We start from the raw sequence: 12425 nt of genomic DNA on the forward strand, positions 1-12425 counted from the left end.
TTTGTTAATTAGGCCTGAACTTATGTTATATTATATATAGTTCAGGCTTCATTGCACATTTTTTTCTCCCCATATTTTGGTTTACTTCTCTTTCTTTTCACATTCCTAATTATATAATGTACTATTAGTATCATAGTGTTAATGTGTATTATTTTGTCCCCCTCTCAGGTAAAAAAACTGAATACTATGGTGGCAGAGAAGAAGGCAAGCCTAGCTCCTGTTATCAAAGAACTGAGACAGTTGCGTCAAAAGTGCCAGGTTAGTAGAAACGCTTCTCTCATTCTATGTAAATAAAGTCAGAATCACAAATAAGTCTAATTTACAGATCTCTATAGTGCTGTACAAGAACGTAATCGACTCTGAAGGAAAGCTGGAAATAGTAGAATGGGTCAACAGCGATTTGCAACAGGCAACATGTTAAAGACTGGAATTAGTCAAAGCTGACAATGCAGGCACAAAATCAGGCTGCAAATTTTGTCTTTTATAGCAATTAAAAAAAATTACTGCACCAAGGGAAAATTAAAAAAAATCATGGTTCAAAACCATGGCAAAGTTCGTTTTCGAATAGGATTCAAAGCTTTTTCTGCATCTCAGCACTAATGGTCTCAACTCATGCTCTCCTTTTTAAATGGATTGCAAATAATATCTCATCCAAATGGTTGAATACAGTGATCTAAGTCCTATATTAGTCTGTAGGAATGACAGATTTATCCATTTGCTTTCAAAATTTTAGAGAGCTGAAAAAAAAAGTCATTCAGGTCCACAGCTGCTATAAGTTGGCTCATTGCCATAGAAGTAGAGCGAGCTATCCATTTGTCTAGCAACTGAATTTCCAGAAAACTTACTTGTAATGGTTTTATTAAAAGTGTCAGCAAATGAAATCCAGTGAAGGTGTTTGTTGCGTACAGCTAAAAAGCTGGCTTTTCATAGGTAGCAAGTATATGAATCCTTTCTTAATGTCTATTTTTATAATTATTTTTCCTTTCTTCTTGCAAACACTGCCCTGTTAACCTACCACGTTAAAGCTATGAATGTGGCTGTAAAGAGGACATTTGCATGCTGTGTTGTGGTGTATACAGCTGATCCTCCAGTATGCGAGTGGAGGCTGGTGGCTTCCCCGTGTGTAATTATACCCATGTGCCTGCTAGGTTTATGTAAGTGTGTGTGAGTGTGCCAAGAGCTGAGGTTGATGTGCGAGACTGACAAGAACACAGTCTGCCTGAGTGTCACATGTCAGTCAATTGAAGATTTCATTTATGTACCCTTTTGCCCTTTTTACGTAAGGAATTAATTCAAGAATGTGATGAAAAAAAAATCCAATACGACAGTTGTGCAGCGGGGTTAGAGAGCAATCGCTCTACACTGGAACAGGTAAGATGGTGGCTTTTTCATGCATATTAATAAATTCTGTGCATCATGTTATTCACTATGGAACAATATTTTCCCTGCCTTCCCTCTGGATATGGAAAGTACAAATCCACTTCAGGTGGAAAGGAGTCAATGGTGATCCACAAGCATGCAAATCACGCCTGAAGCTGCTGTGGACTAGCTACAGTCGCACACATCTGTTCTGAATAGCAACAAAGGAACTCAATGGTACATCGGTCCATCTGCTGACCTCCACCCTTGACTAGCAAGGAAAAGAAGATGCATCTGCAAGAAATCCTGCTGACCTAGACAGCATCTGTTAGGAAAGAATTTGACCATAAAATAAGGATCAATTTATCAAGACAAATCTTTATATGCGTTTAGCAGATTCATTAAATTAGCAACTGATCCAATGGATAATTAATGCACTGAAATTGATGGCAGGGATACTTCATTAAAGGTGACTGTCTTGTATTCTTGCATACAACAGTTTTAAAAATACAACCATATGGGTATAGCTGAGAGCTTGTGTGTAGGTAGCTTATGCATTACGTGAACTATAGCACTTTTAGGAAGGACGGTACGCAATCCTTTAAGGTGGGGACAGTATTAATATGTTTATATGAATCTGCTTCATCTCACTAGATCACCTCCTGTGAATTTTCTCTGGACTTGATTTTTCAAGGCCTTGCCCACATAAAGGAATATATTTCAAAATTTAAAAAAAGCATACATTTAAAGTGTGGGTGGATATATAGATAATTCTTTTGCTGCACTAAAAGTACTTTTGTATGGCTTAATCCAAGCAAAATAAAACAATCCACAGATGAACCTACTATGAAGTAGACCTTCCGTAAGAACTACTTTACAATAGCAATCAAGGCTTTTTTTTCTTGGCAGACAAATCCTAGTCATTGTCTAACACATGCTGACAATCACATCCACTGATTAAGCTGGACATGAGTGTCAGCAAACTCTTGCACTTGGACAGTAGAATTCAGTTTTCCAGCTGATGGTCTGAAAATCACAAGGTGACAGAGCTTTGGAGTCGACAACTGCTGTGTGACCTGGAGTACATGAATTCCATTTGGATTATTAGGGGTTTTTTGGTATGGACCATTTAGAGATGGGACTAACCCTCTGTCTCCATACTCCTCAACATAATTATTGATTGCTAATTAACATACTATTTACATGTCTGTAGCTTCTAACTTACATTTTGCAGATGTGTTCCAGGAAATGCTTATTCACAACTGTATTTAGCACTTAAGATGTGCTTAGGAACAAGAATCTTGGCAGCACTTGTGAAGTGTCTGTTAGAAGTCAGTCATATTAATAAACACCTATTGACAATCATTTAGCATCTCTAACTGTGACTGAAACTGCAAATCTAAAAAAATCAATTGTCTTTCACTTTAAAAGAGACTTCTGTAAAGCCCAAATTATAGAAACACTTGAGGATTTATCAATTCAGTATTATGCCTGTTTCTCTGATGGACTTACACGGTTTATATAGCAACCCAGGGCATCTCCTGTGGACTTCCAGTTTCGATATCCTTTGAAATCTTATTCTTGTGCTACAGGAAGTGAAAGGACTTCTTGAGGAGTGTGTTCAGGAAGAAAGCAACTACCGTTATGTTAACTGCATGAAAAGGGTAAGATCACAAGAGGGACCAAATTGTTCATTGTGAAATGAAACAGCAATTATCATCTATATATTATTTTAAATTATATGTTTCTTTATAGAACCTAGAAGTACAGCTGCAGCGTGCTAAAGAAGAAATGAAGGCTTATGTCTCCCCAGACCCACAGGAGAGACGAAAGGCAATTCGGTAAGTGTATTAATGTGTTTCCTTTGTGTTAACTTGAAGGATATTCAGAAACTAAGGTTAAAGTTAGGAATTTTCTCACTGGCATTTGAACTGGAGGAGTTCACCTGATAAATTTAGAAACACTATGATAATCTAAAAATAAGCATCTCAAATTCCAGTATATACTGCTGTAAACCTACGAGTTCTCTCAGACATACCAAAAGATTTTCCCTTCCTGCCGGAGATTATAGGCCCTAGATAGCGGTTTTAACTTGCAGACCCTGTTGGCACAAGCACAGAGAAGCTGTGCTTCAGCTAGGTCCTGCAGGAAGTGTGGCTCTATCAGCCATAACGCCTTGGCCAAGTTTCCCCGAGACTCCAACGCGCAGGAGTAGAAGGGCTACCACCTCTCAGAAAGCAACCGTGTGCTGCCCTCAGATTCTGGCCATTTCTTGCAAATCTTCCACTCTTCTTTCAAGTATAATAGCTATCGCCATCACTGGTACAGGAGTGGAGGACTGCATATGCTCATCATCAATGGATTTTGGTTTGCTCCTGTTTGTAGTTCTTACTGGAGGTAGAATTGAATACTGTTCTGGACCATCATGCTAACCTTCATCTTTACACTCAATTTAATTTATTCCAATATAAAGGCAGTTGCTTCATCCTGTGCATTTTTTCAGGACCGCTTGCATTTGCCTGGCAGGGAGAGAAGCAGAAAAGGTTATGAATTGAGCTGATGATTATTTTTTTTTGCATAGTTTTCCATTTTAAATGATGCAGTTCTGCCAAAGATTGAAATATTTTCTGAGAATGAGATATTTTGGAATAATTATCTCAGCTGAGAAGTCTAAATGTTACCATGTCATATAGATTTTTTTGCACTTCGCTGCATACTAAATATTTTTGTAAAAGTATCTTGTTTAAAATTTTGTATATGTTCAATCTTTTAATACAATATAAAAGTTGAAACAAAATTCAGGCAATAAAGTCAACAAGCTGGTTCAGCCCCATCAAAATTAAACATCAGGAAAATCCAAACCAAACCATTTATAACTTTCATATGGTAGAAGTGTCAAAATACCTGTTTTTATTCTTCATAATTAGTTTTTCAAAATTTCACAATTTTGCATGAAATAAAACTAGCTGGAAAACAGAATTTCTATCTTTGACCAAAAAAAAATTCTTAGATCCTAGCTGTCAACAAAATAAACAAGCTTAAATTGTTGTCACTGGTTTTACAAAGTGGTCTTTGGCTTTTGCACCACAGTATTTCTCAGTCATGAAAATATTTATCAAAACCGTTTTAAAATTCATGTTTGCTTGGTTTCATCAGGGGACCTTTTGCTTTATTTTTTAATGAATGGAATGAGTGAAAAAGACTCTGATGTTTTGAGAGTAGGATTGGGTCTCCTTAAAGGTGTAGTCATGACTGTACCAAGGAATCTCCACGGAGTGTATCATTTTTAGTTCAGTGCAGAGGGGGCATCAGCTCTGCCTTCTACCTCTCCTTCTCACAGCCTGCATCAATCATCATTCCTACAGTTTACTGGATTGCTTAGGCTTTAAAAGGCCACAGCAATGTAATTCCTTGATGTGAGGCTTCTTCTTGGATTTCTGCATTTGTATTTCAGTGACAGGACAGATTGTTGCTTGAGATCTGTGTAATCTGTCATGTCAGAGCTGTGGTTCCTGTACAGTCTTCTGTACCATGTGCCAAAATGCTTCACCAAATTGTCCCATTCACAAAACAATTTAAAAACATGACTGAGTGGCAAAGCAAAGATAGAACTGCTTAATTAGATAATTAATAATCATTCTACATTCCCATTTGAAAGCTTCAGACCATCCAGCATGCTGACATCACAACAGGAAAAGAGAACCAGTAGTTGTCTGTCACTTCTCAAAGGAGATGGAAGAATAAATTAATTTCCCAAGATATCTGTCCTCTTAGGACTTTTTACCTTTCAGAATAAGTTCTGAACCTTTCTGTTGCAGTGGTGGCAGCGAGGGAAGCACCATTAATTGGTCCTGTACGTAATCAAATGTCATTCAGTATCACCAGAGGTAATTTCTTCACTCATTGGGAAGTGGAGTGAAAAAAGGCAGTAGTTGACCACTAAGATTTTATGGGCTGTGGAATGGGGCCATTGTCAGGGATAGCGATGTGTCAAAGTGAGTGAGAAAACTCCAGGGGTTCCCGCAGAAGACCTCATCTCTCAGTGTCTCCTTCCTCCATCAGATCCTTCATGAACTAGGAGTTGCCCCGATGCACCTTGCACTGGTACCAGTGGAGCTGCAGCTCCCGCTGCTCTAGAACATGAGCCAGAGATCACTAGGAAATGAAGGCCTGGATTAATGTCCATCACAGAGACCTTCTGCAAGGACCTGAGGCGTGAAAATGTTTAAACACTATGTAGTAAACAATGCAGGAACAAGAAGAGTGAGAAAAGAATCGAAACTACTAATATGGGGGTGGGAGAAGAAAAGGATGAGGAGATAGAATGTGAGTGGAGGCTAAGAAGCCTCTTCTTCCATCTCACAAAATAATGGGAGGCTGTAGGAAATGAAACATTTATCTAATGAGAGACAATGAAACAGCAAAATTAAGCAGAAGGATGCAAAGAGAAGTGGCTGTGAGAAAAATCTTAGTGATGATGTGAATATTCATTAGTGTGAAAAGCAACACAGCTCAGCCAAGCAGCTGAGAGGAAATGCAGGGCAAACAACAGGCACTGTCCTTTTATGGCTTCGCAGGGAAGGGGAGGCTCTGCATTTATTCACAGATGCTAAGCAAAAAATGCTCCAACTCAAATACTTGTGAAATGAAGATCCACAATGTGAGTATTCACATAGACAAGTCATTAAAGCCAAACGCTGGAATTAAGCGAGTCCAGCTATGTAATTCCAGGTATGGTGAAGAGAATGTGAACAGAGCATTACCACTGTCTCTGCTGTCCCTGTTTCACTTGCTAACTGTGGGCACAGAAGCTGGGGAAATTATCCTCTCACAGTGACTATACACATTTTTGACCTTCTGTAAGAGGTCACAGACCCGTCGCATTTAAATGAATTACAACGAAGTTCAGTATAGACATCTTTGCAAAATATAAAATAAGACTATAAAATATTTTTCTAGACATCCTTTTAGAATGTGAATGTATTTTTCAGCAGGCACTGGAATGTAAATGGAGTAAAAATGAACCATAAATAGAACAGCACATTCCTAACAACGTATTGAACAAAAAATGTCTTAATTCCCACCCTCTTTATTGAATGTAAACTCTTTGTTCTGTGGAGTCACTTCTTAGGAATGTGAAAAGTTAATTTTCTTCTCTAAAAATAGAAAATTATGGGGTTTCTAATTAAGTTATTAAGTTCCATTCTTTCCAGTCATCATTATAAATAGTAAAGAAAAACTTACTAGGAAAGACATCTAATCTTCTGATGATTACTTTGAAAACCCTACTTAAAAAAAAAGAAAAAGTGTGTTCTTGAGGCCAAATGTGTGTGAACATATGCTGTGTGCCAGTGGAAATAAGAAGATTCAGTGTGGCTTTCCATTTCTTTGATTTGGTGAGGATTGCTAGGGATCAGCTGTGCAGCACAGCACTTGGAGCAGCCTCAAGACGGCTCTGATTTGTTCTGGCTAGACTTGTCCAAGGGTGAGAGATCATAAAATGATCCAGCTTCATTCCTTGCGCGTCCGTTCCGCAGGGAGTATGGCAGGCAGGACCAGGTGGCCAGGGGCCCAAGTGCTCCACTCGAAAGCCTGCAGTACTTAGTCGAAATGGAAGGAATATAAGAAATGCAATGCCTTGGTTCTACGCGGCTGCTCACCGCGCTCTAGCAAATCTTCACGCTCTGGTATCACGAAGGCTGATATTTCTTTCTGGAAATTAGGATTTCTCTCTGCAAAGGTCTTCTGCCCTGAGCAATTTGGAAAGTTCTTTAGATGAACTGGGTTACTTCGAATTCCGCTAACAAACTCTCAACCTCTAAGTGTACCTGTTACACACAAAATATAGTAAGTGATTTTTTTTTCCCCAGTGAATCAGTGAAGTGGGTTTTTTTTATTGACTCATTTAAAAAAATTTTAAAATAAGTACATAGTAATGTATCTGAATTGTGCTGTTATGGTTTGCATATTATATTGTCAGGTTTCATGTATCAAGTTTGCATATGTCAGAAAGTGATCCAGCCACTTGTTACAGACAAAGGTGTACAGCCAAGATTTTTAATAATGAATGTCAACAGTTATGCTTCTAAGCCTATATTTAGGCACCTAAATGTGACGGCTGTTTTCTGAAAGTGAGGAACGCAGAGTGGTTCCATTGCAGTCATTGGATTTGTCAAACCTGGGGTGAAATACTATTCCCCTTCATTCCTGTATTTTCCCACTCATTCTAATGCTACATTCACAGCAATTAAGGGCTGTGGATTTGTAAAATCTGAGGCTTGTACAAACGAGGCCACTGGCTAACCTCAGAATATCCCCAGGATAAATACATTATTAAAAAGGGATCGTGTATATCTTATCTAAATGATCTTGCTGTTGTCTTCAAGCTGGAAGGAGTGGTAATGATGCCTGCTTCAAAAATGTAAGAAATCTTACCCAATATCACTTTTCCTGGCTGTACAACTGAGAGAATCAAAGAGATCTGATCCTTGATGTCAAGGGATGTGTTGTCCAACGACAAAAAGGTTTCTGATCTTACCCAGTATCACTTTTCCTGACTGTACAACTGAGAGAATCAGAGATCTGATCCTTGATGTCAAGAGATGTGTTGTCCAACGACAAAAAGGTTTCTTCATGCTTCCTCTTCTATCTCGTTTATGAACCTCCCAATACTCCCATAATTTTCCATGCTTGCATCATTATTCTGCCCTATTATGTAGAACCAAAAAAAAAAATTACAAAATTATTTTCTATTTCCTTTAGAGAACAGTATACACGAATGATTGTTGAACAAGAAAACCTTGGGAAGGTAAGAATGATGGTTTTTTTACCTTGTAAAAACATTGTACAGTTCATATTTTTGTGGGGCTTATTACCAAAGGCTGTGGTCAGTCTTTTATAAAAAGCATATTGCAGCCTACAAAGAAAATTCCATTACTGCTGGCATTGGTAACTAATACCCTGAAAAGAGATCATGCTCGCTCTTCAGGGCTTGATTTCCTGCAGAGTATAGCATGAGCCGCTTGTAAAAGATAGTCAAACAGCTTAACGTGACAGCACATTCCCTGAAAACCATTTGGATAAGAAACTGAAACATGGGCATAACAAACTGTGCCAGCTCGAATTTTATGTTGTATATAAAGCAACCTGTTGAAGACAATAAATTTTGAGCCTGTCAGCCTTATCGCTGTTATTAAAGGCCAGGGGATCATCAGCGCAGCAGTGTTAAACAAAAGCAGTTGTCCATTTTTAATCTTGTATGAAGCTCAGATCAGCATGGACGAGGTTAGGCTTACCAATTCACCCAATTCACACTAAACATCTTTCTTTTGTAGTTTCCTTTTCATGCGTCAGTCTATGAGCAATTTTTACAGGTTTGGGCTGCCACTATTAATAATCAGTAGCAGGTTTAATTGTAAAACATCGATTTCATGTTTATAATATCATGATATGAATCCATTGCAGGTTGCAACTTGATACTGCAAGAGCTCTGTATGGAAATGATCTCAGATGTTTAGGATAACTTCTCAAATAGATAAGGCTATTATTTAGACAGTTTAAAAACCTTTAAATAACTGTCAGTCCGTACAAAGATCTAAGTCCCAGGTGTTAATGCATTTATCACTTGCAGGGAGTGTTATCAACTTGAACAAAATAATATTTCAGTAGCATGTAAAAATCTTTGTCATTCCAAGCTGCCTATGTAAGCAATTTTTGTGGTGTAGAACTGTTCCAGAAATCTAACATTTTTGTATTTTTAACAGAAATTACGAGAGAAGCAGAAAGTTGTACGAGAAAGTCATGGGCCAAATATGAAGCAAATTAAAATGTGGCAGGATTTTGAGCAGTTAATGGAATGTAAGAGAGAATGTTTTCTAAAACAACAAAAGCAAACAGCCATTGGTCAAGTCATTCAGGAAGGAGGTAAAGATAGACTTGTATTATGAATTCTTCCTTCATGATACCAAGATAAAGTAGGAAGACAGTGCGTTGGCTTCTTAAAGGTAAACTCTTACTAAATACTGTTGCTGTCATCGTTTCTACAGTTTGTTGTACATTATTTCGTGTTGGTGAATAAAGAAAGAGAGCAACTAACGACGCTGCGAAGCTTTTCCTCCATTGTTTAAGTGACAACATAACGTAGTTAGGAAGATCTGTTATGAGAGCTGCACTAGGGTGAACCTCATCGTAAATCTTTGTTTTATGAGGCTGGGAATGGCATGCATCTGCAGAGAGATCAAAGGAAAAGAAATCCTTCTCCAGGGTCACAGAAAACTTTCGTAATTGCTCTGCTCCTTGTTCTGTATCACTAAGCTTACATTTTTGCAAGGCTTGGGACTTGATATTGTATAATTGTGGACCTCCTGGCTTGGCCCTCTCCTTCCCTATTGTCTTTATTCATCCAGTGTGACTGGCAAGAATTGGAGCCATTTTCACTCTGAGCTGCACAGACCTTGCCTGGACACTCCTAGTCATGCTTTCCTTGCACGGTTGAATTAAACTGATTGTGCTTCCAGGAGACAGCTCATTGCCACAGCATCAGGAGTAGGTTCTGAGAACAATTACTTGGATTCTGAGCTTTTTCCATTATCCTTTGTTGTTGTTTTTTTAACAAATGTATTTGTCTTGCACATACACCTCCTCCTATTTTTTCTGAGTTGCCCATGTGAAAATGTGAACGGTGGTTGACTAAAAGCTTTCTCCACCGAGGACATTTTGTGCTGTTTTGTCTGTGCAGTGTGGTTCCAAAGCAATTACGCTACCCAAAGAGGGTCATCCCAGGGATGGAGGGTTATTGATGGATGTAAATATGGCACAGTGGTTCTTGCATGTGTTAGGGTATGCAAAACACGTAGATAGCCAAGGCTGCCTTGTACTCTGGCTTTGACCCGTGAGCCACAGGCAACAGTCACTGTCCTTGAAGTTGCATCATGAGACCCACAGCTGACCCAGGATAAGAGGAATGTAGGTGAGGCTTGAAACTGTCCCTCACGCTTCATCATTTCGGATGAGCGCCTCTTAACCACAGTCAAAGATCAGAAGCAGAGATAAGTCTGCGTGACCAGAACTCTTGCTATTCTTCTTTAGTCTCTTGGCTTACTGCATTTCTAGATAGGTGGGGGTTTTTTTTTGTTTTTCCTGCCTGAAGTAGAATGTCTTTTCAGGACATAGAAAATAATTTTGTTTTCGTTGGTACCTAACTTTGAGATCTTCTGTTTACTATATTGAGAGAGAGTATGGTAATTATGTAGTTCCTAGTTTGCCAGGACATAGGTACCAATGAAAACAAAATTATTTTCTAACTTTGAGATCTTCTGTTTACTATATTGAGAGAGAGTATGGTAATTATGTAGTTCCTAGTTTGCCTTTGCATTAAATATATTTGTTAACAGAACTAAGATGAAATCTGACGACTACGTTTTGACTGGATGGTATTCTTTTTTTCACATTTCTCAGGTGAAAGAAGGTAAATTGTTAGTGACAAGTAGTTTGCTGGGCCATGGGGAAAAAGAGGTTTGAATGGGTCATTTAATGAAATTTATTTCAGATGCCCCCAAAGAGTTCAAAACTGCAGTGTATGTGTACGGAGGAGGTCTCGGATCCATAGGTTCCCAGGACATCCTCATGTAAGCCCTCCCACGCTGCTGAATAGCTGAAGATAGTCTTTCTCAACAGCTGCATGCTGATCTTTCCCAGGACAAGGAGAAGCAGCATGTTTTTCCCCTACGCACATTTGTGAGTGTGGAAGGAAGGCTGTTGTGTAGGACATAGGCACAGGTAGAGTTGGCTGGGGTGGGGAGAATGTGCAGGATTGCCACCGCCCACGGCTGCCATGAGTCGAGTACCCTACATGGCAGGAGAACAGGCTTTAGTAAGGCACTGAAGGGAGGTCGTGTCGATCTGGAAGGGAGAAGCTCAGGAGAAGGACATATGCAAACTATATAGTGTGGGCATAGACACCTATACATTTTCTCCATGCTATTAGGCAAACTATATAGTGTGGGCATAGCCACCTATACATAGACACCTATACATTTTCTCCATGCTAGCCCTGTACCATTATCACCATACCTCACCTGCATTGCGCTGTATGGCCTGTTGAGCTGAAGAAAGTTATGGTAGTTGCATACCTGGACTTCTAGAAGAGGGTTTTGCTGAATACTTGAGAGCAATAGTAAAGTAACACAGAGAACTAGATATGAGACATGCTGAAAACAGGGGGTGATTGCCAAAAATGGGCATTTAGGTCATCTAGGAATCAGCCTATGATTCAGAGTCACTAGACAGAGCAGGGAGAAAGGGGATTTTACATACTTCAAGTCCAAACTTTTTTAACAAAACCCCAGAAAGCCTATTTGACCAGACCATTGATGCAAAGATATATTACATGGATTAGCCTGCTGCCCAGGAAAAAGCAAAGCTTCTGAAATTCATAGCAATGATGTAGAGTAAGATTGAGTATAATCATTTTCTGGTTTTCTGTTCCAAGTTACCCTAAAAATAGTTCATCTTTCTTCCTTGTAAAAACAGTTTATTGCTAGTTACTCAAAGATGACGTGATTGTTGTTCTGATCTGATTAGTGTTCTGTCATTTGTACTGCACCAAGAAAGGGCACACAGATTATACACTACAGCAGCAGCAAAATGACTTTCTGAGATGAAGCAGAAAATTGTAGTAACTGTTATGAAAAGAAAATTGGAAAAGCTCAATTGCTATTTTTAGCTTTTTATACAAGTGGACATTTAATAAATGCAGCTTTAATGGATTTTGTTCACTGGCTTTTCCACCTAGTTCATGATTTGACGGGAGCATTCAAAAATTGTTGAATTTCACAGTTTTGTCTTTACTTCCTAACTTGCAAGAGCAAGCTTACTTCTAAGGTTGTTGGGGTTTTTTTACTTTGTTATTGTTAATAGCCTAGCTGGTTAACTAATAAGATTAAACATACTATATGGAAAAATACCTGCCTTGCCCTTGTGAAGATTCAAATAAATCAAGAATGCCCATAGCTAAATCTGGGGCTCCAGCACTTAGCAGATTTCTTCCAGTTGGAACACTGATCCAA

The 12425-nt window shown here is 38.8% G+C and overlaps 1 protein-coding gene across 1 annotated transcript in view; it reads left to right on the plus strand.

The window, feature by feature from the left end:
• The window catches only part of IFT81 (intraflagellar transport 81), a 43726-nt gene extending 33260 nt beyond the window's left edge, over positions 1 to 10466 (plus strand). Inside the window, exons 13-18 of the mRNA XM_009696141.1 lie at positions 169 to 258; positions 1285 to 1371; positions 2952 to 3023; positions 3115 to 3200; positions 8122 to 8167; positions 9123 to 10466. Of these exons, the coding sequence (XP_009694443.1) occupies positions 169 to 258; positions 1285 to 1371; positions 2952 to 3023; positions 3115 to 3200; positions 8122 to 8167; positions 9123 to 9305 (564 nt within the window). The 3' untranslated portion in view covers positions 9306 to 10466. The remainder of the gene's footprint in view (positions 1 to 168; positions 259 to 1284; positions 1372 to 2951; positions 3024 to 3114; positions 3201 to 8121; positions 8168 to 9122) is intronic.
• Positions 10467 to 12425: the final 1959 nt, after the last annotated feature.

This window comes from Cariama cristata, unplaced genomic scaffold (assembly GCF_000690535.1).
Source record: "Cariama cristata isolate BGI_N322 unplaced genomic scaffold, ASM69053v1 scaffold19992, whole genome shotgun sequence".
In the NCBI taxonomy this organism is placed as follows: domain Eukaryota; kingdom Metazoa; phylum Chordata; class Aves; order Cariamiformes; family Cariamidae; genus Cariama; species Cariama cristata.